The sequence below is a fragment of the Solanum pennellii genome, chromosome 6 (genome assembly GCF_001406875.1).
Source record: "Solanum pennellii chromosome 6, SPENNV200".
NCBI lineage: Eukaryota > Viridiplantae > Streptophyta > Magnoliopsida > Solanales > Solanaceae > Solanum > Solanum pennellii.
In genome coordinates, this window is record NC_028642.1 from 54,226,356 (window position 1) to 54,253,082 (window position 26,727).

Here is a 26,727-nt window from a genome sequence, read left to right on the forward strand (position 1 = left end):
GTACTTAACTCTGGCATAAAAAAACAAACTTTGTTTAGAAATGAACCCAAAATAGTTTTTGAGATTTTCTTTCACTTTCATGTAATATTTTAACCTAAATTTTTGTTATCCTTGACGAATTCTTTCCAAAAAAATCTTGATGGCTCCTCTAAATATTCTCTTTCGGATATAATAACGCAGATTGCGGTGAAACAGATGCACTAAAACAAGAATATTAAGAAGTTCACGTTTTAAATATATTTTTGTCTTCCACTTGTTCATATGATGTGATATATAAATTACCAATAAAAAAATCCATGAAAATTACGTAAACACCAACCAATATCTCTGGATAAAACAGTAGACCAACAGTTGACCGTTAAGAGGGAAAACGGTTCCCCACTTCTCCCTCATTGTTTCTCATTCTCATTTCCTCTCCCTTTTACTTTTATTTAAACAAAAAACTCACAAAAATTTCAAGTAAAGAGAGAGAAGAATGTGCTTACAAATATAGCTACCTATAATTGAAAAATGGTAACTCTCATAAATAGGTCGAGTTTCTTTGTAATTTTGTGCACACTATTTTTTAGCATTGAGGCTAATATTGGAGAGTTTGATGAGGTGTGGAGGACTCGAGCCACCCAAGCAAATAAAAATGCTAAAGAATCCTATAATCCTAATCCTGAAAAAGTTGCAGCTAATTTCAACAAACATGTTCACAGGTATTTTTGAACACCTTTTTGCTGCTAGTTACACGTCCATGAGATTCAATAATCAATATATATATAATATATACACACACACACTAGTAAAAGGATTCACCTAGGCAAGTTTTTTCATGGTACAGTCAACCCTCACATTTTCATCTTATTTTGATTTGAAGGTCGGAAGAAGGTAGCAATAGCACAAGAAGGGACTTGCACAAGTACAATGGTCCATGTGTGGCTACTAACCCTATTGATCGTTGCTGGAGATGTGACCCACATTGGGCTAAAAATCGCCAGAAGCTAGCAGATTGTGTTCTAGGATTTGGTCATCATACGACTGGTGGCAAAGGTGGCAAAATCTACGAAGTAACTGACCCTGGGGACACCGATATGGTGAATCCTAAGCAAGGGACACTGCGCCATGCAGTCATTCAGCCAGGGCCACTATGGATCATATTTGCACATCACATGGTCATTAAGCTAAACCAAGAACTTATTATGACAGGCGACAAGACAATTGATGCCAGAGGACAACAAGTGCATATTACTGGTGGTGCTAGTTTGATGTTACAGTACATAAACAATGTGATTATTCATGGTCTTCATATCCATGATATAAAGGCTGGTAATGGTGGACTAATTAGAGACTCGATCAATCATTACGGTTTTCGAACAAAAAGTGATGGTGATGGTATTTCAATCTATGGATCAACAAACATTTGGATTGATCATGTTTCCATGTCTAATTGTGACGATGGACTCATTGATGCTGTGCAGGCTTCAACTGCTGTTACCATTTCCAACTGCCATTTCACCCATCATAATGACGTAAATTAGCTCCAAAACTGGATTAATGCTTAAATTCTATATACTGATAACATTTTCTACCAGAGACTGCAAACAACCAGAATGTTTTAATATCTGCAATATGTTTTTGTTTAGGTTATGTTGTTTGGGGCAAGTGACAGCTTCAAACAGGACGCAATCCTACAAATAACACTTGCTTTTAATCACTTTGGCCAAGGGCTGATCCAGAGGATGCCAAGAGTGAGATGGGGATTTGTTCATGCTGTCAACAATGACTATACTCACTGGCTAATGTATGCCGTTGGTGGTAGTCAACAACCTACCATCCTCAGCCAGGGCAATCGTTTCATCGCCCCGCCTAACCCTAATGCTAAAGAGGTAAACAAGATAAAAAATATCTATAACCAACAAGGTCGCATCACAATCTTGTGTTTATGAAAAGAATGAACAAATCAAGAATACTACACTTGACTAACTCTTGTTGAAGATACATGCTCATTCTCATTTACCTTTTATTGTAGGTGACCAAAAGGGAATATTCACCTGAGAGTGTGTGGAAGAATTGGGTGTGGAGATCACAGGGAGATCTGATGATGAACGGAGCCTTCTTCGTGGAATCTGGAGATCCCAATCATAAATTCACGACGGGTCCTGATATGATCCACCCCAGGGCAGGATCAGACGCAGGCAGGCTAACAAGATTTTCAGGCTCTTTGAACTGCATTGAGGGGAAGCCTTGTTAGAGCTTGTCTGCACCAAGTTACGAATAGAAATAGGACTTGAAACTATAGAAAGTCAGTTTGCTCCCTTTCTCCTCTCACATGCAATGCTGGTAAGTAGAAGGGGAGAATGAGTGTGAGCTAAGATGGAAAAACTTTTAGGTTTTTGATGCTCTGTGCTTCTGTAAATTCCTGACACAATGTCCTTTTTCCTTCAATCAATGTAAAAAAGTGACAAATCAAATAAAACTCCAATGTGAAGTGATATAGCTATTTTTCATGATCACACATTAGGAATAAGAAGGTGTTCATGTAAAAGATAGATATTGCTCTTCTACAACACAAACATGAAGGTTTCTGTAATTTGTCACCAATATCCCTAGTTTTGGAATCAGATATTCCACTAACAAAAAAAAGTATATACATCTGTACAAGGTAATCATTTATACAAATTTTCTACTTCTTGTGTTATGTCAATGGAAGGGCATAATTGCTTGCTAAGGCAACTACTGATTACATAAATATTGAACAAACAATAAGAATGAAAATTTGGGTGTTGATTTCTCTTGCATTTTGGTAACGAAAGCTGGAAGCTAAATCGTATTGTCTGATTTGCTATCAAAAGCTGAAGATAACGGTATTATTTCATATGATTGACGTACGTCATCTCTCCTCCAAGAAAATGTCATCTCACTAAATTGCCAAAAATGTTAATCAATCAGTGTAAGATCTGTAAAGAGTTGCTCACCAAAAATAATTAGAGTAGCTTGTAAGTTGCAAAATCAAAGTGATCAAGCAAATGAATTATCCAAAACAATGAGTAAAATCTTAAATATTTGGATTAGTTTTGCATCCCCAAAATTGCATATGACAGGTTGATGATATTTGCGTACAAAGAATATGAAAAGATGGCAATATAATTTTCTCTCTCTCCTCTCCCCCCGCCCCCCCTCCTTCTCACAAATGTCTACTAAATACGATGCGGCAGGCATGACAAACCTTTCTGATTCTGATTGATAATCCTACTTTGTCCTCTAGTCAAAAGAGGTGCCTCAAGTTTCATCAATTTGGTGAACTGCAGGAGACGATAGAAAGATGCAGCAGAAAAAAGATTATGTTGTCATTGCTGTCAGACGGTAGAGGAGTTCTTCACACTCTAGATAATAAAAGACATGTCTAATAGCATAGAAAAGAATTGTTAAGGATACCTGTGAAGTCTTTAGCTCTAGCTCTTCCCATTCTAGAGATGAATCACTTCCTTCCACTATCCCAGTTCCCGCATAAATTAGTGCGCCAAGACCCTAATTATTACATTTCATCAGCAGCAATATATAAAATATGTATCACTGGAAAGGCTTATGCAGAAAGTAAACAAAATGATGCATTTTGTGCCTATATCCAATCTCAGATCTGTTGTAAGTGCCAAAGTCAAGTAAGGCTGGATTCCTAAAAGGAATTCTAAAAATGAAGTCAGAAGCATATAAATTGATCCCATAAATGTTACAAAAAAATTATTTGATGTTAATCTTGTAAGATTTTGAATATATTAAATATGCGTGCAATAAAATTTGGTTTAGAACATAATATTAGTTTTTTCCCTAACATATAAAATAATAAACATGAAACTAATCTTTATCTTTTGAGGTAAAGGTAACTAAAAATATGAAACATATCTAGTTTATCGATACTTAATAATAAAATAAATTTGGACAGAGAACTAAACTATCATACAAGTTTTTATGTGGATGAGCCTCTTTCGTTGATCAGTTAGACCTTAAGTCTTAAATAATTAGCCTCTCATAAAAATATTCATCATATGCCTTTTAATACTTATATTTTAAAAATTCCAACAGCAAATTCTTACTATACTGTGGAGCAATGCATGCAAACTAGTTTTGCAAAGTTGCAAGAGATGTACTCTACAATGAAGGTGAAGTGCTATGAAGTATTAACCTCACCTTTTCAACCAAAGCCGACCTTATTCCAACAGCAAATTCACTCTCTTCCCCTCCAAACCAACCAACAGGACCAGCATACATTCCTCGGTCAAACATTTCTGGGAAACATCAGCTGGTTAGAACTCATATACCAGAACACAAGGTTCAAGAAGCCATTGAGTTGATTATTCTGTCTGTATGAAGACATTGCATAAAATGATAATACTCTCTTACGCATCAATTAAAGGCTTATTGTATGACTAATCACAGCATTTCCAAGTACCAGAGTCCAGGCCTCATATGGAAGCCTAGGGCCGATACCTATAAGCATTTTGTAGCAAGAGGAATCTGGCTTTCCATAAGGGGGTTTACAATAATGAGTGGACAAAGTGATCCTTTAGCTACAAAAGCCTACGCCCATTCTTCATTTTTTTTAATCTCTCAACCAAGATAAGTAGCTATCTATCATTATTGGTGCGCACAAAGAGCTAGCTAGTTCAAGAATAAAGTCAAACATGCAAAGGTATACCAACTAGCACATACCAGTTTCTGAAATAAAAGCCCGTGCATCTTCTGTAGGATACCCACAAACTGCTGGAGTAGGGTGCACCGATGACAATATCTTAAACTGGAAAACTGTAGATGCTTAGAAGCAATAAAATGATCTATACATATCATCACCACATCTTTATGGATAATAGAGATTCAAAATTATAGTTTTTGCCAACTAAAGGGAGTAATTATGAACTAATTCAAGAAGAATGTCGGTTGAAATGCTAATAGATGCTTCATTCAGTTTTGGTTCTCGTAAAACATACGATAACCCTCAAGAACAATGAAAACCAACTCCACCTGTCCCAATCAGGGGGAACAACAAAAGTTTGAAGAAACCATAAACAAGGCTATCATGCAAACTTTCCCTGTCTACATTAAAGAGTCTCATAAGGCCCTGCATCAACTAAAACTCGGTAAGTAATGAATGGGATAGAAGACGTTAAGACTTACCTCATCATCNAAGAAAAATAACGGCCAACTGCTAATTCAAAAAATATCATTCTGTTTTCATGTGTAATATGACGTCCCTGCTTGTTCATTTCTTTCTGTACGCCCAACTTCTTAACAAAGGAAGTTGCAACTGCAAGTGGATTGTCATAAGGTTCATGGAGTTGCGAAACTTTTTATGAATGAGATGGAGGCCAAGTATTCGAGTTTTCACAAAGCAATTGTGCAATGGAGTTGTTGACAGTTTTGTTTTTTTTGGTTTGTTTTAGGGAACAAAGAAGCAGTAGAAGAAGAGTTTGAGTCAATTCTCTATTCTGTTGCTCTTTTCAATCATTTTCGTGTTTTGGTTCTCCAAAACACATTCTGTCTCTTCATTATAATATGGCTTAATGAGATTTCGAAATTCTTATGATTATTAACAAAGAACAAAAGCAGGAGTTAAAGACATTGAAGGACAGTTAAACTGGAAAACTGTAGATGCTTAGTGTGGTGCTTTATAGAAGGAACAGAGGAAGCAATAAAATGATCTATACATATCATCACCACATCTTTATGGATAATAGAGATTCAAAATTATAGTTTTTGCCAACTAAAGGGAGTAATTATAAACTAATTCAAGAAAAATGTCGGTTGAAATGCTAATAGATGCTTCATTCAGTTTTGGTTCTCATAAAACATACGATAACCCTCAAGATCAATGAAAACCAACTCCACCAGTCCCAATCAGGGGGTATAACAAAAGTTTGAAGAAACCATAAACAAGGCTATCATGCAAACTTTCCCTGTCTACATTAAAGAGTCTCATAAGGCCGTGCATCAACTAAAACTCGGTAAGTAATGAATGGGATAGAAGACGTTAAGACTTACCTCATCATCTTCAGCCTGGAGTCTCCCCCTCAATCGAGCGTAAAGATGTTGAACTCTTGTAAATTTTCTTATTGCTTTCTTTGGTTCAATTATAACGCTTGAACACACAGCCTATGAAACGAAATAAATCAAGGGAAAAAAATGAGTAAACCTTGAGGTTCAAATTGATCCTACCAAGGTTTTAGATCAGCAACTGAAAGTGCTCTGTCATAAACTGCATAGGCATATGGATATACATATTATTTGAAAAACAAAGTGCTCACCTGATTCACAATGGTTGAGTTTGGTTGCGTACTTGTAAGTTGTAATTAATGTCTCTCTGAAGCAGGTTTTTGCGCGTTCAAAATAATTGAACTTGGTGCTGCAACAGATTTGAGAGTAGGAATCAATTATATTCCNCAATTATAACGCTTGAACACACAGCCTATGAAACGAAATAATGTTAAGAGAGGCTCCAACTAGTTTTATACAACATGAAGGATTCCTGTCCTAAAAGTGGATTAGGAACTATAGAAATTCCAGGGCCGGAATAGTTCAAGTTTGACATCAAAATTATTAAGAAGTCAAATTAAATATACATGTCACCAAACTAAAATGAACAAGTGCAATCCCCCAATTAGAGATCTCAAAATTTCTTTTTCCCATATGAAATTTCTTAAGATTCTGTTCAGAAACCATTTAACCAATCTTACCTCCAATCTTCTTCTTATGCACTCCCGTACTATAGCAAACTCATTATGGTCCTTAGCGCTGTAAGAAAATATAAGAATATAGTAAATAATACACCAATAAAAAAATGAGTATAATAGTGACCTAGTGCTTTTTATAGAACATAAAGCAGAAAGATGAACCTGGATAGTAAATCATGTTCTATATTAAGATCCAGAAGCTCTGATCCACCCCTAGCCCGTGTTCCAGCTAAAGCCTCACTACAAATGCTGAGGCGGTCCCGATGAAATAGCTGCTCTGGCTATTCAAAAAGAGCATAAGTAATAAATAAAATTGTTCTATGTCCTCACCGTTTCTAATAAGTGTACAAAAGATTCAGATGTTTTTGCTACCACAGCAATAATTGGCACTAGAGAGTTTCAAAAGTGAGCTTGATACTTCGGATCAATAGAAGGGGGTGGGTATGGGTTCTGATTACTACAATTTATTATAGATGATTCGTCACAAGAATCCAGCTGTCACCAGTATAAATTATCAGCCAGACTTGCCATGTGTATTTACTACAGCTGTAGTCAAAGCAAATTTTAAGAAAGCTCAGTCGTCAGATATTTAGTAAGAGTCTATTCTGAAATTCTTGAGCGCATTAGGAATGGTTGTGATCAGGCTTTAAAATGATAGTGGCCACTGGTCAGGAAATTTGACTTGGAACCTTCCAACATTAAAGGCCATACCTTCAGGATTTCATACTGGAACATTTTTAAAGTTTAAGCATAATTAACATATTTCTTTTTTGACTTTTACCAGATACACCATCACAGAAATTCTATTTTTGGTCAAAATAACTCTTTATATATTTGATGATATAACAGAAGCTGCGATATATAACAATTCAAAAGTAATTTGCTTCATGTGATAATAATTTCATTTCACCTGGAGCAACTAGCAACTACTTTGATAGGATGCACACCAAAGAATTGATGTGATCTATCAATTGAAGAACATAAAACTGACTACACGGACTTCACCTTTTACATTGCTTCATGACACCATTTAGTTATTGAGAAAGTCTTCTGACTTACAGTGTTTCCAATGAATGCCGGCGAATGGGGAGGTTGCAAACAGAACTGATATGCATTTTCTCCTTCAACCTGCAAACTTAACCCTCTATATTTTATCAAAAGTAAGAGATAATATGCTAGTGAAGTATTCAAAAAATAAGGTGGGTAATGAACACCTTTAAGCAAGCCAGCCATGTTAGCGGATCAATATCTGCAGCTGTCACAACTCTGGTGCTACGAGCAAGTACCACCTGTTCCAAGAAAAGGTATGTGTGTCAAAACCACCTAAACTTATTTTTTATGAACCTATATCTTAAAGTGTGCATCAGATTATCTCATTTTACTTTGGCTACTTCTGTAGTCCTCCATAACAAGCAGGAGTACTTTATTTTACAGTAAAACAACAATATTTTGGTATAATATAAGGTCAAAGGTGAAGAGCATAAGTGATTAGAGAACACAAGCGGTTGACAACCTTGATCAGTACAGGGTCATTTCTGCTTATTATTTGCAAAGCACGCTTAACCGCATGGTCCCAAGACGCTTTACCCGGCACATGAGTATTGGCAAGTATATGCGATTGGGGATTTTTCTTCTGCACTGTTATAAGAACGGAGGAAAGCTGCATTCATAAACATGGAGTTGAAAGGAAAAGTTAATGAGGAACGGAGAAAAATTAGAATAAAATAGAATAACCAAACCAAAATGATTAAATGAAGCGAGAAGGGGAGACCTGCCATATTGTGGCCTGAAGTGCATCTATTGCCCTCTGGTATGTCCATGAGGCAGCATTGTCCCATGCAATAGTTGCAGCAATAATTGAACTTCCTTCAAGCTCATCAAACTCAACCTATCATTTAGCATCTAGCAGTGGATGGATTATATTCAAGAGGCGATATGTCTAACAAAAAGACTCCCAAGCACTGAAGAGATGAAAGTCGATTCATTTACCTGAGGAACCATGAAATAAAATGAGCCAAACGCACTCCATTCAGAAGCTATATTGGCTGTTGCATCAAATCGGATTGCCCCATAAGCACGAATTAGTGGACATTTCTTGGAGAGGAACCTTTGGCAGAGATAAAACGATGCTATAGTTCAGAAAATTAACAATGAGTTCAACTAAAGTCTTCTGCTAAGCTGAAAAAAAATCCTTAAGCATGCTTGGTTCTCTTTTTTTCTGAGGTTTAGCTCCCACAATCTGATCAGGATACTAAATTAAACTACATTTCAAGTCCAGTTATAATTATTTGTGAAGTTTAGCAGCTCCAACAATCTGATTATGATACTAAATTAAACTACATTGCAAGTCGAGTTTATAATTATTCGTCAAGTTTAGCAGCTCCAACAATCTGATTATGATACTAAATTAAACTACATAGCAAGTCCAGTTTATAATTATTCGTGAAGTTTAGCAGCTCCAAATTTTCAATTGTAATTAGTAAAACTAACATAGCATGAAACATCATTAACCATGCACAGTAATGCTTATAAAAATAAAACAAGCTAAGCAAATATGAACTTAGCCCTAGCGAAATCATCAACTCACATCATATGGCAACACAAAGTAAAAATCAAAATGATATCCCATCACACCCAGACCCAACTGAAGCATGAAGCGGAACCCCAAACAAGGATGTTCCTGGCTCTGATACACATGACTTTAAAAGCTAGCCATGAGGGGAATATTGTATTGCCCAAGTCTAAGCAAACCACCAACCCAAAGCTAGGGCACAAACAAAACAAAATTTGTGCATGCATTGGGGAGCACAATGCAAACAAAAAAAAAAGGGAATTGTGCATATTTTAGGAAGTGGAGTCAGGCATGAAGTTACCTTCTTATAGCACGCCAATCGTCTAATGAGAAGGGACGTAAATGAGTAAAGAAGACAGCTGAACCGACACCAGCTACACTGACCAATTTAGAATGAGAAGAAGCTCCATTGATGCACATTTCAGAAGCAACTCTTCGACCGGAGAAGAAGCAGCGAGGGAGGAGGAGATGGTTCTGGGCATGAAGCCACTCAAGTGCTTCAATCTGCTCTTCAATTGGCACCTGAATTTTCACAAATTTGTTATCATTTTTTCAGATATCAAAATCAGTATTTCAAACAAAATTGTACATATGGCATATCAACTGCTTCCTCCGTCTCATCTTACATTATTTTCGCAATTAATTTATTTTTAAGTGTTTACATTTGTTTATAAAATTTTAAATTATAATTTTTTTGGAAAGGTTTGATTTCTTAAACACCATCAAAAATGGAAAGTGATCAACACATTATAATTATAGATAGTTAAAATGATTTTAAAACAAAATATCATTAATCCCTATTTATATGATTATTGCTCTAGTAAAAGCTAAATAAAATAAAAACTTTTTTGATGATTATATGAATTATCTGGATTAAGATAAAAATATCTAATTCATTTTTATCTTATGAAAGCGATAATGAGGATTGGTTTTGAACTTCATGTAAAATAAATTATAAATATTTATACTAGTAAAATAAGGTTATCTGAAAAAGTATATTTGTTAGATATACCTTTTTTTTTGGAAAAAGCATTTTTTTAAGATTAGTCTAAACAATAAAAATCACGTTCGCCTATATTAGATTAGCCATTTATATTCGATCATAATTTTGAAAGTCATTTCTTTTTTATTTGTTTTTCCTATGTAGAAGTTCTCACCTCTATACTTCTTTTGATAACTTGAAATCAAAGAATTACGGTTGAAGTTGAAGAATACTTCCCATTTGACTATTTGAAATACCCCTCTGATTTATAGAATATTACAAAGAAAAGCTCCCTTTTAAAATTTTCAAAAAAACAAGTTCTATGATTTCTTTGAAATATTTATTTGTTTTATTAAAAGCTTGGTCAAATACCAAAAAAATAAAAAAACAAGCCTTTCCTTAAAAAGAAACATTCAAAAATAGATGGAGTTTTAGCTCAAATAAATACACCCCTTAAAGAAATTATTCATTCCTAGAAAGTAAAAAAGTATACATTTTACTATGGCCTAAGTCATCTCCAGCCACTCAAAGTTGTCCGCATAATGCATTTAGACACCTCAACTAATCCTTGTGTCAATAGAACACTTTATTTGTTCAAAAGTCATTCCTATTAGGCACAAAATGCTGACATGGCAAAACGTGTAATTCACTTTCCTTGAGCGCGTTAATTTATTAAAAGTAATATTATTTTTTTTCTTAATTTATACCCCTAAGTTAATTTTAAAAAAAATAATTAACAAAAAAGAAGAACAGTTGTCTTCTTCTTCCCTATTTCTATCAACCCCACCCCACTCCACCCCACTCCCCATACCCATGCACCAGTGGTTATCTTCTTCCCCCACCATTCTAATGATTTCAAATTTTTTAGCATTAGTGGTTATCTTCTTCCCCCACCATTCTAATTATTTCAAAATTTTTAGCATTTTGTTTCATTTATAAATTTTTCGGAGAGATTTTTTCCCATCTTTCTCTACCTAAAAAACGAGATGAAGTAAAAAGTTATAATTAATAAAAAAACTGATGAAAAAAAAATTGTCGGGTTAAAGATGGAACTGTACAGGGAGGGGAGAGTCGCCATTAATGGAGTTAGAGGGAAATGTATGTTTTGGATTCCAGTTGAAGGCAGGGAAGTGGGTGTTTAAGTTTTACTTTTTTTTTTCATTTTTTTTACTTTTAAAATAATTTTTTATTTTTTTTACTTTATAATATAATGTTTAAATAATTTTTTGAATTAAAAAATAACACATGTCATTATTTAATTGGTCAAATTGACATGTCAGCGCGAGTGTATTTCACCCATCCTCTATTTTTTGTTTATTCTCAAAAAAATGTTCAAATGGTTCAAATTCAGAATGGTTGAAATGTTCAATAGGTAGTACGTCTAGTTGATGTGTCTAAATGAATAATGGGGACAAGTTTGAGTGGCCGCATATGACTTTGGCCTTTTACTATCTTATCATGTTTAAATAAGGGTAAAATTGGAAGAACTGTATTAATGTCTTCTTGATCGAAGGCAAATCTAGGTGATGGTGTTCATCCGAACCTCTCAGCAATAAAATACACTATACATATAAGGTATTCCTTCCACCCCAATTAGTATGACATCTTTCGAATTTCGAATTCAAACAAGTTCTTTTTTTTACCGTAAAATTTTTATACTTATTTCAAATATTTAAAATTGTCAATCATTGTAACTTGTAGTACTTTTACGTAGTTTCCAAATATATAAAAAAAATTAGTTTTTTAAAGATTTTATGCACAAATTCACAGTCAAAATTTAATTATTTGATTCTCGAAGCAAAATATATCACATAAAGTGAGCCAAAAAAAAATTCCTTGAAAATTTTAGCATATAATTTTGACTCTCCTAAACATAAGATAAAACTTTACTGCACAGTCCAAGAGGTTCAAGTTCATCACCTAATTCAAATTCTGAACACTATATTTTTATTTTTAAAATCATCTTCATAAAATTAAGGCACCTCTTATTTTAAAAAAATAAAGAGAGGAAGTAGATAAGACTTTATTAATAAAATATAGCCTAATGAGCTATTATTGGTAGAGTGTAGAAAATCAATCATTTGGACTTTGGAAGCAGTTTTTTTTGGAGGTAGATAAGACTAAGATCAGGAATTCTATAGGCCAATCTGAGCCAACCACGTGTCATATATACACTAGATAATTTCGGTGTAGGATTCCTACCCAAGGGGTATCATTAGTATGATTTTTCAACGCGAATTAAATTCTACAGTAGAAAGTTTTTTTGAGAAGTTTTACTGTGAATTTAGATTTAATCTGATATTAATGTCGATATGAATATAGTTAGAAAATCAAAAGAAAAAAGGAGTATGATTAGTATCCTGTTCCGTTTCCCTCTGATGGATGCACATAAACGTGAGCGATAAAATACACAGATAAAATTGGGGTATTTACCTCAAGGCGAATAATGCCGGAATTGTAAGGCGGAGGATCGGACTTAATCATATCGGAGATGGCAGAATTGAGACGTTCCATGGCCAATGCAGGGCTAGAAACTGCAGGCAAAGTTCGAGTTTCAACGGTTCCAATAGGAGCTCTTGAATCGCCTTGGCATCCATTCATCGACAATGAACAACATTGATTATATCTCTGTTTTAATTTAATTACAAAATAAGCAATAATTCGACAAGTTAAAAGATAAAAGACACCAAAAAAACAGAGCACACAAATTGTAGAATCGATTCGTTATATCTTACTTGAGTAGAAGAGTTGTAGAAGTGAACTGATTGCTTTCTATATAGAGGTGAAGACAAGAGCGAACATTTCATTAGTGATGATGATTCAAGTTCCATGAACCTTATGGTGCAGTGCCTTACACCTACAGCCATTAAGATGGAAGTTGGGAATTGATATTGTTTAATTTGAATGTAACCAAAATTTGTACACCCAAAATTAAACCCAATAAACAAGTATGGTTTTTGTATACGCAGAAGTTTATTATTGGCCACGGATGATGCAAGAAATGGGCCACCATTACACATCTTAGCCGCTATAAAGTTGAATTCCAAGACCACAAATAGATGGGAGGAGTGAAAACTCTATTGTCCTCATGTGCCATCTCATCTCTTCCTCTACTTTACACGTTCTTTGTTTATATTTACTTGTTCATCAAAATCATAGATGGCAGGAGTGAAAACTTTATAGCGGTCTTGCTTTAATTCATCTCTTCCTCTGTTTTGTATATTTTTTGTTCATATTTACTTGTCCACCTAGATCACGAATAGATGGGAGGAGTGTGAACTCTATTGTCGTCTTATGACAACCCATCCCCTCCTTTACTTTATACTCTCTATCCATATTATTTTGTCCGTCAAAGATTCGTTAAATTTACTAGAACCAATTCTCAAAATATAGAATTTAATATATTCCAAAAGCGTTATACTAAACTTAAAATTTTAATTAGTTACTTTCTCAAGACATGTATCAAGTCAAATATAGACAAATAAAAATGCGAGTTAAAGCCCGTTTGAATTGGCTTTATAAAAATAGCTTTTAAGATCAAAAATAAAAAGTTAAACTGAAATGACTTTTAAGTCAAAAAAAAGAGTAGGGGGAGACCTAGTTTGGTTTCTGAATTATTTTAAGTCATTTTTTACTTTGTCAAACACTTCTTTTAAAATAATGTTTCATATTTGCCGAACACTTCCAGAAGTAAAAAACGGAATTAAAAGCAAGTTTGACCAACTTTTAAGCTAATCCAAACGGGCTCTTAAACATCCCGAATCAAAATTGTTTTCATGAGCCAAGCCAATGATTACAAGATAGTTGTCTTCCATACATCCATTTATTGCTTAACCATGATTATAAATGATATACTGTTACTTCAAATTTCAACTGTTAAGATAAAACTGTCTAGTTGTAGTGTAAATAGAGTGCATGCACGTATAAGGTTTTACTATCAGACAAAACACTTTCAAATTTCAGTAGGCTCATGCGGCACTTAAAAGAAGATTCATGTAAATGTTGCCATTGATAACCAAAATAGAGAAACAAATATCTTTAATTTTTCAATGAACCACTTCTATCATTGAAAACCTTCATTACCAAAATTTCCAGTAGTACAGAGGCAATGGACCCATAGCATAGCCCTCCATTCAAGGCCATCAACTACCTATTTTGCTACACGAATTACACTATATTACAATACAAATGGCTAAACCCTCCCCAGCATAAGACACTGGGCAGTCATCCTCTATGGCAAAGGATTAGCAGAACATATAAAATTGCTAATATGCAATTTTAAACCCCTATCTACAGATGCACTATTCATCTTCAGCATTAAGCCCGGATATCCGCGGCCGCCTCTTGTCAGAACCAGTTCTGAAGGACTCGAAAACAGCCCTAAACGACTCGTGCTCTGCTCGTAATCTCTCTTGAAATATGTTCTGCCTCTTTGGTTCACCACTATGTCGAGTTGATGTCAACTTCTCTTCATCAGGTAAAGGGTTTGACTTCTGAAAATGACAACAATAGGCCAACTTATCATATGGGTTCCAAGTATATGCAAAATCCCATTTTAAGTAGTTTACCAACTAAATGTTGTATTACAATAACAAAAAACTCTAGAAAGGTAAGCAAGCATAATTACAAGCATAATATTGCCAATAAGCATCAAGATGTAGACAATGATGAGCTGAACAAGTTAAACAATAGTTGCATGAGGAATCTCACCAAGTTGTATCCTGCACCAGGACCAATTATTAAAGATACATTGGTTGCTTTTGCTGCCCCTATAGAAAAGCCTCTTTTGGTTACCTGGGATAAGTAACATAAGTTTAGGTGTGTATGTACTGAACACAAGAGAATAAGTAATAAACTCACTTATATTCTTGGAAAACAAAAAAGTATTATTCTAAAAGCATTTGTATATAATCTAGACATATACAAAAGGTGAGGGTGGAGATAAGGGTTGGGGCGTGGGATGGGAGCTATGAGGTGTGTTGGAGGGTGAGGAGAAGACACAATTAATATGGAATGGCACTTTGAGGAAAACAAGGGAAGTCATTTTCCTCATTCTAAAGGAACTTGTTTTCCCAGAGAAAAAGTTCCCCAAAATTTTTGACTAACCGAACATGGGAAATTTCCTTCCCTAGCAAACATACACTTGGGGCAAGAAATTGAGCTACTGCCTCTTTTTAGAAGAACAGTAGAACAGATGGCGAACAAACAATTATCAGATTAGTAGCTGCATGTAATTTCAACTTCCTCTCCAAAACGTATACAACATAGTTATTGGTAGCCGGATATAGATAAGGTTAGTACACTCAAACAAGTTACATGCCCACATCTGAAAAAATCATTGAATAACCAACCTTAATAACGGAGAAATAGGCATGCAAATATGATTCACGGCCAACGCCTAATGAGAACTTCCCCTTCAAACAACTTCAGCTTTTAATGAGATGGAACACTTATTTCACTCCAATGATTTTTCCCTCCCCTAGTGCCAATGTAATTTGATAATAAGTAAATCTGCCCCATAAAACAACTTAGCCTTGCAACGAGATGGAGCCACTTAATCGAATTCTTACAAGTCTTCCCTCCCCTTGGAAAAATAAACAAGCCTTTACTACAAGGTTTTTATGCCATCCCAAAGTTACCAATATCAGCTATCTAGGAACTATCCTGCATCCCGACTCACAATAATATTGTCAAGGGAAGAACTAATTGAAATACCACATGTCCAATCCAATGAATAAAATTCCGTACACTTCCAAGTTTTTTTAATCAATTTACATTTCTGATATAAGAGAATATAAACACCGAAACAACCTATAGTGTTGAGAAACTCATTCTTTCTTTAAAAATAAATCCGGACTCCTATTTCCATTCTAAAAGATGTAGGACTCCTGGTTTACATTCTTTTAAAAATTCACTTTTTCAAAGAAAAACATTGAGGATGGAAGGGTAGAGTCTTCCCAACAATTCATCTACCAGACCTTTGCTAATGTAAAGTGTCAGGAGATGACAGGACGAGAAAAAAGTAAAGATATGACGAATAAAAAACGGTCAGCCTTTGCCGGTGAGCACATCAGTAAAAGCAGAAAGGGGAAAGCAGGCAGAGAACAGAGAGCGGACATAAGTTTCACCAATCATCCCTCAGTAAGAAAAAACACATCAATATAGAACTAAGAATAGCTATCGTCCGTCGTAAAAGTTACCTGGTCACCCCAACGTACGAACTTTCCATCTTTGCTGTAAGATTGTATCAACCCAGAGAGAGCATTTATGTTTCTTGTGGCATCTTTATTTCTTCGAGTATTATCTTCATCCAAATCAGATGACCATTTACTCTTTGCCAATTCTTTTACTTCAGTTATTCGGTGGTCCTCCTCATGGTCTGAATCCTGATCATCCTTTACATCGCCTGATATCAAATTACATAACAAGTATGATCAGATGCTTTTTGTAGCCAAGACAATGAAGAAAGGACAAATTTGTTTGTATCTACTTCAGAATGGTATGCATAAAGTTGAAGAGATCCAATAATAATGTTAGACAGAATCCAACTGATGTTGAGAAATAACCAGCATTGAAAAAGAAAATAGGTTCCACCCAATGGTCAAAGCTAAGGGTTAGCGGTTGAACTTCGAAATCAGCCAAGTTCAACCACCACAAAAGCCGGGTCCTTTGTGTTATTAAACGCCAAAATCAGCTCAGCCTTGTTTTAAGCCTCAAAACAAACACATGACCTACTGTGACTACAACAAATGTAAATTTTAAAGGAAGGGACTGATTTGGCGATATCTATTGCAAAGGTAGGAAACTATGCCATCTACACCAGAATCATCACAAATTGATTAGGGAGAACCACCATAACTGAATTCCCGCTTTGCTAATCACAACAAATGTTTACTAACTAGAACTTAGGACATACAACAAGAGAGAAAATACAGGAGCAGCATGAGAAATACAAATGACCCTTTGGACAGATCCATGACATACAACATGCTGGAATATCCTCTTGGGGAGGTACTGTAAACTTCTCAATATTCTCTTCGTCTAAAGTGGAAGGCACTCCAAATGAGTCATCATCTTCCATATCCATGTCTACCTGCAGATCCAAAATAAGACTCGTGATTTAGAAGTTTCTACCTCTGAGTAACACAAGCTGTACATGTTCGGTACTATCCTGAAAAAGATGTGAATGAAGACATTACAAGTTGGTGGACATCACATGATATTCCTAGTATATAATTACTTTTGTAACTTATTTATTGTTCATTTGTTAATTTTCAGAAATACGCTGTTTGGAACATTATCAGCCAACATCTCTTTTCTTTCCTTCGCTGCAATTGGAACATGCTGACCGTTCATTGTGCACTTCAAGTAGGAACTAAAACCATCCAAGCCACTTGGCCCATTCATATATTAATTTTTAGTTCTGTAAATGAAAGCCACTTTACAAAACGAATAAGCTATAAGACAACAGAGGAAAATATTTTCAAAAGCTATATGATACAAATTTACAGGACAGAATTTCATTTTATTTTTTGTATAACTTAACAAGCTATGAGAATTTTTTAAGCCAAAATTTATAAAATCAAACTAGGACTTCCCAAGTAGCATTTCCAACAGAATCATAGGACCCGTTTGGCCATAGATTTCCCAAGTAAAATTTGGGGGAAAACTTAGAAATACTATTTGTCCATATAATTTGTCATTATTTGGCAAATAACCCAAATTCCCAAATAGTAGAAAAAACTAGTATTTGGACTAAATTTCATTATTTGGGATCTTTTAAAAATTCAAATTCTACACCAAACTTTTATCTTTTACAATAACACCCTCTATAGTAGTTGATTGCGCTGTATTGAGATGATATGGTTGTTGATGAAAATAATGAACAATCGGCTCAAGGTAACAAAGCTTCACAATGCCTGGAATGATGCTTGTTGCACTCAATCCAAACAACCACGTTGCTCCAGTGTCATGGACACTACTTGTTATTTTTTATTTTTTTTTTGACATAGGTAAATGTTTCTATTTTTGTAACACAGTATTTGGGTTGTAGTGAAACCATATTTCAAAAGAAACCAAAATCTACTGTTCTATCTTTATAATGAGTCTAAGACCATCAATGATAGAGACAGTATCATTAGAGTATATGTGGTTACACCAAAAACATAAAGTCAAAATGAACTATAGTATTCTCTATATTCTCAAAGACACTAAGGTTCCTCTCCTTCCATATTTTCAAAGACACTACTTGTAATATGTTGCAACGAAGATCCAATTGACTTGTAATACAAACATATGATTAGTGTTGATAGTTTTATATCTTGTGGGTATAAATCATATGTTTTCTAAAAAAGTGAAATATGTACCCAAATATTATGGCCAAAGACATGGTGTAATTTCACCCTAATAATATTTGCCAAAAATATTTGGAAATATATGGCCAAACACTAGCATAGGCTAGTATGTTCCTTTTATCTTTTTATATCTAAAAGCCCAAACTTTTATCTCCTTCCAGATACTCCAGAACATATCTAAAAGGTGGGCAGCGGGGGCATCCCATGCGTATTGTTGTCAAAGGCGCGCTTAAGCCCGGGAAAGGGGGTCAAAATGGTCAAGCGCTTCGCCTCACTTAATGTGCGCTTTAGTGTCATCATCAAGGCGCTAAGGCATACTTCTCCATGCCAATGAGCCTCTTCTAAAGATGTGGCACTAAGCAATTGATATTTCACTTTATAATTTAAAAAATTCAATATTGTTGTTCATACATTTGACATTCATGCTTACAATTAGGAGACTTAGACTAAACATATATATTTGTACTTTTTCTCCTTTTGCACCTTTTCCATTAAAGCTCACGCTTTATTTTCACATAAAGCCCTAACAGACCACAGAGCTTTTTTGCGCTGTTTGCTTTTGATAACATTATCCATCCCATTCTCTACCTCTTCTAATTGAGTGGACGTCTTGCACAGAGATCTCTCTTCATTCCATACCTGCTATCCGCAACTTCAGGTGGGCCTCCAGAGAACTCTCCGGACAAATTTAGGGGACTTTTGGTATGAGGATAAGGAATAATTATCTCGAGATTAAAGCACGATCAATTTATCATGCGTAGGGGTAGGGGTACAAGTCCCGGGATTGTTTATCCCACCATTTGCATTACAATGACAGGACAAGTTATCCCATATATGTGGCGGCATAACTGATTTATGGGATAACATTGTCTATCTCATTCCCGATAAAAAGCAACTCCTTACACTCTTAACATATGCAAGTGTCTATGTGCTCACATGGTCATGAGTATGCTGAACCTAGGGTAAGGTTTTAAGAAAATATACCTCTTGTATTCCACCTTCCTCCAGAGCATCTCCATGAAGTAATGACTGTCACATTGTTGAAATAAAAGTAAACCATAAGGACAGATGACATTAGCATCCAACTCATACAAGCTGATAAAACTAACTTTTCACACAAGGTCTAACAGGCTACACTAACAACTACTTTGCTGGAATAAGTTAAATTGCTCAGCTATACTTGAGAGTCCAGGCGAGTAGAACCTGACTGACTATGCAACAAGATAGTTTTAAGGAGAAAGTACCTTAACATCAAGTTTCAAGTACATGGATGGAGCTTCCTCCCATTGGCCAGCCATCTTTTGTACATCATCCTGCATGAAACCATGCACGTTCCTTGCTGCACAACCCTGAAACCACAAGGACATGAGTTTAAAAAGTATCTTCAGCGGATCAGATAATGCACAGACATATACAATGCTTAATGTTAGATTGTGGCTAACAAAGAAATACATGAGCTAACTTACCGCTGGGTCCTTATAAGCTGCTTCTAGCAAGTACACTTCATAGCCAGATCTCTGAAATAATAAGCAACGGAAATAAGCAAAGAAAACAACCATGGCAATCATAGAGGCAGCAATCAGCTTTTCTTAAATAGATGTGATGGTAACAATCAAAGAAGATAATCGGTCATCAAAAAAACAATCAGCAGTTCGAGAAGCCATAACACTGCAAAAGTAACAGAAGCAGCATGCATCACTGAACGAAATGCAACAAGCAATTAAATTTAGAAAGCAAGGAGCACCACTCCTATCCAAAAAGCAAGAACTCTGACATAGAGTAATTATTTATTTTTCCTTTTGATAACAGTGGTGTCCAGTCCAACTTGCATGCACCTCGACAATTCCACCGAGTACTGCTACCTCCCACCAACCCAGGTATCTACCTTGACCGATTTCATAACTTCGAGCCACCTTGGCTAAGAATTATTAAACTAATTCTATGTAATAACCAGCCAGAACAAAAACTGACTATACTATAAATACAAATAACTACAGGACAAACCTAGTGACTCGAGTCTCCTTGGCTACAAAATCTAAAACATAAACCCACTTCAATTGTATGGTTGAATTAGTTGCTTGGAATCTTCACATATTCAACCACTTCCATCAAATCAGTTCTTTTAACACCTCATTCCAAACAACCAAACCTAAACCCAAAAGAAGGAAAATTTGGTACAGTAAAATAGACAAATTTAAGCTTATATGATCTGTCAATAAGAGATCCTTCAACAAACCTTCATGATCTTAAAAGTTCTTTATGAGATACATACATACATACATGCATGCATGCATGCATACATGCAGTTGTCACACACAAATTTGTGCACTCTGAATACACAGTTGTTTAGCTGTATTTAGATAACCAGCATAATACATCGACTGGAAGGCAAGTGCTGAAGCAGGTAGCTCTAGAAAAGTCTTCAAATACTTAAGCCATTTGTCGTCTACAGATCCATAGTTTCTATTAAGAAGTTGTAGATTGGAACTTGGAAGAGATGCTAAATCCAACATTTATCAAAGTTTTCTGTTGCTTTAGCTGGGGATTTCAGCCCTATCCTAAATGAATATTGAGCTTGCTTACTGAAAATTTATAATTCTGCGTTGTTCTTTGGTTAAATTAGTCTGAAGCTTCAAGCTTGATGATCCTGCACTTTGAAATATATGCCAGTTTTATCCTAGCAATTAGTAATAAAAAGCTAAGTTTTAGAAGTTGTCCAAGTCGATGCATTAAGCTTTATGCTCATCGATCAGCAATTATCTCAAGATTAAAAACATCATCTGCTGAAGATTTCAATATCCTACCACAAACCGAACTACTCCATATACTGTTCTTGGTAACATCATAACTAATCTTGAACGAACTTTGAACTAGTATACTCATATTTTCCAAAATCCAGGAGCCTATTCAATCAAATGGAGATGTGATAAAGATATCCTTGGCAATACCTATCACATTGTTGTGTTATAATAAACTTGAAGCTTAGTGTGAGCAAAACAAGACACGGCAATAATGTCTTTGGAGAATTGCAAACAAAATCACCACCAAAATATTGATGACAATGTTCAGCCAAACATAACCAAAAAGAAAGACAGGTCGATTGCTTTTTCTTATTTAGTAAATCTACTCTACAACAATGCATGAAACTATATCAAATCATCACCAGCAGTCAAGAAAGAGCTAAAACTCACAAACAATTCATCCACAAGTCATCAAGAAATGGTCCTTTTAAGTGGATCAACAAAAAATAGAAACTGAGGTAAAATACACAATGAATTAAACAGATTGCAACTAACAAAAACTGATACTACAATACGACTATAACAATATATTAAGACTTGATGGAGTGAGTTTTCAAACTCGCAGTATCCACCCAGTCACATTGGACAACAACAGAAAAGCTTTTGCGGCCACAAGTTCTCTAGATCAACAAAGGTTATAATACTTAAAACTTGAAAGAACTGACAACCTATAAAGCAGTAAAAAAATATAGTACACACGAAAGGTTTAAGACTTTTAGACATTCAAAGTATCCTAGAAAATAATTGAACTAGAGTATAGCACTTGAACTGGTTGCATAATAGAGAGAACTGAGAGTATACCTTCGCAAATGCCCAAAACTGAGCAAAATCAGCTACCCGCAGATTGCGGTCATCCACTAAGATGAGGCACAAATACCAGCAACAAATGGGTCAATTGCCGAACAAAACTGCATCTGTAGTTAGTAAACTGAAGGCAGTGCAAGGCACTGCATCACCACTTAATCTATAATTAAACTATGGGTGAACATTTTAACTAGACAATCTATCATGACTTGAAGAACCAATGTGCTAGCTATTATCAAGAAACCTATGGGATGCTACCTACCTTCAAGTTTCCTAAATCCAACAAAATGGAGGTTTTCTATAGAAATATGCTCCAATAGAGAGCAACAGATGACACAAGAAAACAACTGACAGCAGCATGTAATCATTTCACTAGCAAATTTTGGAGAATCTCAGACACAATAAACAAAAGAATAGACATCCAGCTGAAAGAGGAAATAGTGATGCAAACCATTTCACATGTCAGTCTGAGATTATGGACAAAAAGAAGATATGTGGAATTACAGAGTAAGAGCTATCTTGCCCCAAAAATACCATACCAATTACGAAGGAGAAAGCCCCCTCATCCAGGGTCTTTTTGAAAGCCTTCAACATGCTTGAACGATAAGCCTGAAGAGGAGAGAAAATATCAATAGAAATAATATATACAAGGCACTAAATTGCAGAAAATTGGAAAAAGCAAACTAGTAAAATCCAACCTATAAAAATCAACTGGAAATGCCATAAGATGACCTCTATATCATATTTGATTCCAGAAATTGCATACAGTATAGAAGAGACAAGCTTCTTGAAAGATGCAACTACAATATACTAATTACATCAACATTAAACTCACAGAAGAAATGCACATATGGGCGCGCAAACTGTTTCTAATGCTATGTTTCTGTTACCAAAAGATATAATAAATCACTGGAAATATCCTTCTCAAAAAGAATTGAACCACTGTACATAGAGAGTTACCTCGTAGTTTCAAGATATAGCTTCCTTAACATGCAAATATGAAAATGTTTTTTTGTTGATATGGTGAACTCGGCCCCCTCAAACCCCCATCCCAGTAACAAAACTCTGGCTTTTCTCAAATTGTTGGTGACTCGAACACTCAACCTCATGGTTAGAGGAGGAAAAACTTTTTCTACTACACAACGTCCCACCCCCACCCCCTTTTCCTTCTCCACCTTTTTCACAGTGAAAAAAAAGAGGAGAAAAAGAGAAACCATAGTTGCTTGTTTACTTTATGTCCATAACACTCTACTCCAATCCTTATGCACCCCACCCACCCCCAAACAAAGGAAAGAGGAAACTTAACTAGGACTAATTACACTCTCCCTAGCATTACATTAGTAAGAACTTGTGAACCTAACAGTAGCAAACAAAGAAATTGCAACCTTAATAAACTTGAAAAAAAATTGGACAAAGAGAACTCAATATCAATACTGCTTACCCTGAATACTGCATAATTCTACGTCGTAAATTTACAATTCTAAAGTCATCTTAGCCTTACAAATACTAGGCAAAGAGGAACTTGTGCAACCACAAAATATCATTCCTTTAGTAAGATATTGAACTTCTGTACAAATAGCTAACACTATGAGGGTGTCTGGCTAAGCATATAAGTTGATCAAACTATCTTGTACTCCCTCCGTTTAAAAAAGAATGACCTCCTATCCTTTTTAGTTTGTTTTAAAAAGAATGATCTCTTTTCTTTTTTGGTAACATTTCACTTTCAGCTTTACACGTGGCATATTAAAGGACAATTTTGTATATTTGACACAACTTTAATTTGGACCGCAAGATTTAAAAGTCTTCTTTATTTTCTTAAACTCCATGCCAAGTCAAATTAGGCCACTCTTTTTAAACGGAGGGAGTAGTAATTTTTTGGCTTATCTAGGCCATTTGGTAAACACAAAAAGTGATTATAAGCCAAAATCAGTTAAAAGTTATAAGTTGGTCACCCTAGCTTATCATTTTACAATTTCTAAGCACTTTTGGTTTGATCAAACCTTTTAGGGTTGTATCCCCAGTATCTTTGTTCATCTCTGATATAAACTTCCTAAAACATGGATTTTACTACACTGCAGACAAATAGAATAAAGCTACCAAATAGAAAGGCAGATAAATATCTTAAAACTAAAGGCTCCAAATTCTGTGGAAGTTCGGTTATCTCGTAATTTCAGGCAGAGATGGCTTTACCTCCTCCATCTCAGGTTCATAGCAGTATTCGATAACCTTCTTTGTCACCATCTTTTTGCCCCTGACAGAACCAGAAGATCGCAAAACCTCACTCTCCTCAACCTGCATGTCTGAAAGAACTTGTTTATATTTTTGGGAGAGGACTTGAAATAACTAGTAACTGGAATTAATAGGAGGCTTGAAAATGTGAGAGGAAGAAAAGCGGGAGATATTGACGATCAAAAGAACTTCAAGTAAGATAGCAAGATAAGACCTTGTCAACTTCAGTCATGAAGTACTCATCCATTGAGTGAATACGAGGGGCAGTGCCACCGTTTTCAACCTCAAGGTCACGTAACATCTTTGCCAAATAGCTCTTTCCACTCCCTGAAAAGGATAACAAAAAGCTGATAATAAAAGAAGAATACTTGCAGAGATCCAAATTCTTTGGGCACAGTGAACTTTCCTTTTTAAGAAATTTTTCATATAAGAATGCAGGATATGAAGTCACAAAAGGACAAATAACATGACTGCCTGCCATTAAGTGGCCTGGAAAGCCTAAAATACCTAACAGTAGGATTCTAATGGTCATGATCCAGTGACATGTCTCCCCTTTTGGCCATAAATTCTATTTTATTGTCTAAATCAATATCTGTTTCACAATGCAGTATTATTTTAGTAGGAAGAAAACTAGTTTCAAGTGAAATAATGGTTTCACGCCCAAAACTTCAAACCTTCTTTTCCAAATGAAATTTTATTCCAAATACTTCAAATTCTCCCCTATTTTTTTCAATTTCATCCAGATGTTCTCCAAATGCCAACTAAACATACCCACATCATACCAAATCAAACCAACCGATCTACAATATCTAAAGAATAACAATATATGTGGAGGTGTGCAAGCAAGAAGTTAACGATCAAAGTGCCCCAATTTGTTTTCTAAATGATATGCGGTAAACCATCCATCTCATCTTTTTACATGGACCACTGAATCTCTAAGTCATAAATGTCTCCATCTCAAAAATGAAGAACTGATATGACTGCTACTAATTAATAGAACTCTCCAATTGTTATGACATACCTTTCAACGTTAATTTTAAATACCTAATCAGAAAACTATTACCTTAAATATGTCTCCAGCAGACTTAACACAATAAACAATTCGCCTTTCTTTTCTTAATAACAAGAAGGGGTCACTTTTTCTTTCCTTTTTTTCCCTGGGGAGGAAGAGGGGGGGCTAATGGAGTCTATTGAAGTGGGGAAGGTGTTAAGTCTCCATACCAAGTAATATAAAGGTAAATAATTTTCATTCAAAGTGGATATCAACTAAAAGCAAACGGACAACTACATAACTAAATGAGATAGCTCTTGGAAAGAAAGAAGCACCTGGAAGTCCCCGAAGAATAACAACAAGATGATCAGGCCGGGTAGCTCGGAATGGATGCTTTAGAATGTGTATAGCATCAATGGCCTTTGACTTATCTGAAGGTACCTCTAGCAGAGGATGTTCACTTCCTCTGGAGCGTATAGATGATGAAGTATAACGATGCATATGAACTTGCTGGTGAAACCATAAAAATCAGTTATATTAGGCATGTTTTACCATATTTTCCACATAAAAAGGATCTCAAATTTGTCAAGACAGGAAGAGAGCTAAAGACACACATATGTACCTCTTTAAGGTGAAAACAGACAGATATCTATTTTTTTTTAAAAAAGGATACAAATGCTTGATATACCCCCAATATCACACAAACTTAGCTTAAAGAAGTGTTGGGGGTTAGTGTAAAAAAAAAAATATGTATTGGGGGTTATTCATTAGGAATGGAATAGGATGTAAAATTCATAAAAATATATGTATTGGGGGTTATTCATCAGGAATGGAATAGGATGTAAAATTCATAGTCGTCAATTGGGAGCTTATCCAAATAAACATCATGTGAAGTGTAATCCTCATTGTGAGCCATCTTGCAAGAATTAGAACATAACTAAAAAATACATAGGAATCGCATATCAACAAGATAATCCAGAAAAGGTCAAATTACTATAGTATGACACCACAACAATTAGCCACATAAATTGGGACGGATGGGAGTAAACAAATACTCACAACATAGGTATAAATGGTAAATTCCTTATCAAAGGAAATGGCAAATTAGCAAAGCAGCATTAGTAAAAAAAAAAAAAAGAATTAAAAAAGAATGTCAGTTCTCCATAAAAAAAAAATTAAGAACTACTTACAAGTAACTACTGAAATAAATATATTGGAATTTTTTTATGGTGTTTTAAACTTGTTGTATCACAAATGCTATATTTTTTTAATTTTTTTGGGCGGGTG

General features: G+C 35.1%; 3 protein-coding genes across 10 annotated transcripts in view; 1 reads left to right on the forward strand and 2 right to left on the reverse strand.

Moving 5' to 3' along the window:
* The first annotated feature begins 362 nt into the window (after nt 1-362).
* LOC107023224 (pectate lyase-like) lies at nt 363-2,498 on the forward strand. Its single transcript, XM_015223846.2, has 4 exons — nt 363-701; nt 863-1,514; nt 1,629-1,871; nt 2,015-2,498. The coding sequence occupies exons 1-4, from the start codon at nt 511-513 to the stop codon at nt 2,234-2,236; spliced, it is 1,308 nt and encodes a 435-aa protein (XP_015079332.1). The 5' UTR covers nt 363-510; the 3' UTR covers nt 2,237-2,498.
* Nucleotides 1,907-13,451, reverse strand: LOC107023222 (isochorismate synthase, chloroplastic). Of its 4 annotated transcripts, none has more exons than XM_027917489.1 (16): nt 12,997-13,442; nt 12,695-12,889; nt 9,581-9,801; nt 8,697-8,814; nt 8,479-8,595; nt 8,221-8,367; nt 7,922-7,996; nt 7,767-7,835; nt 6,870-6,988; nt 6,711-6,768; nt 6,019-6,129; nt 4,693-4,777; nt 4,171-4,268; nt 3,421-3,513; nt 3,212-3,287; nt 1,907-2,424 (listed from the first exon to the last, which is right to left on the reverse strand). In XM_027917489.1, the coding sequence occupies exons 1-16, from the start codon at nt 13,279-13,281 to the stop codon at nt 2,354-2,356; spliced, it is 1,938 nt and encodes a 645-aa protein (XP_027773290.1). In that variant the 5' UTR covers nt 13,282-13,442; the 3' UTR covers nt 1,907-2,353. The 4 variants fall into 4 exon arrangements, 3 of the variants coding, with proteins under 3 accessions (XP_027773290.1, XP_015079329.1, XP_015079330.1); XM_015223843.2 differs by having other exon boundaries at nt 1,907-2,211; nt 12,997-13,440; XM_015223844.2 differs by lacking the exon at nt 1,907-2,424 and adding an exon at nt 2,520-2,905 and having other exon boundaries at nt 12,997-13,439.
* A 789-nt stretch (nt 13,452-14,240) lies between these two features.
* LOC107023181 overlaps nt 14,241-26,727 on the reverse strand; it is a 17,161-nt gene continuing 4,674 nt past the window's right edge. The window contains exons 2-13 of one of the 5 annotated variants that reach the window (XM_015223782.2): nt 25,776-25,950; nt 24,664-24,776; nt 24,411-24,512; nt 22,760-22,829; nt 22,218-22,273; nt 20,082-20,132; nt 19,860-19,964; nt 19,600-19,644; nt 17,222-17,354; nt 16,462-16,667; nt 14,972-15,055; nt 14,241-14,754 (exon numbers count right to left, since the gene is read on the reverse strand). In XM_015223782.2, the coding sequence (XP_015079268.1) occupies nt 14,563-14,754; nt 14,972-15,055; nt 16,462-16,667; nt 17,222-17,354; nt 19,600-19,644; nt 19,860-19,964; nt 20,082-20,132; nt 22,218-22,273; nt 22,760-22,829; nt 24,411-24,512; nt 24,664-24,776; nt 25,776-25,950 (1,332 nt within the window). In that variant the 3' untranslated portion in view covers nt 14,241-14,562. Of the gene's footprint in view, nt 14,755-14,971; nt 15,056-16,461; nt 16,668-17,177; nt 17,355-19,599; nt 19,645-19,859; nt 19,965-20,081; nt 20,133-22,217; nt 22,274-22,759; nt 22,830-24,410; nt 24,513-24,663; nt 24,777-25,775; nt 25,951-26,727 lie in introns of those variants that run through there. The other 4 variants (XM_015223783.2, XM_015223786.2, XM_015223785.2 and 1 more) reach the window with 4 other exon arrangements.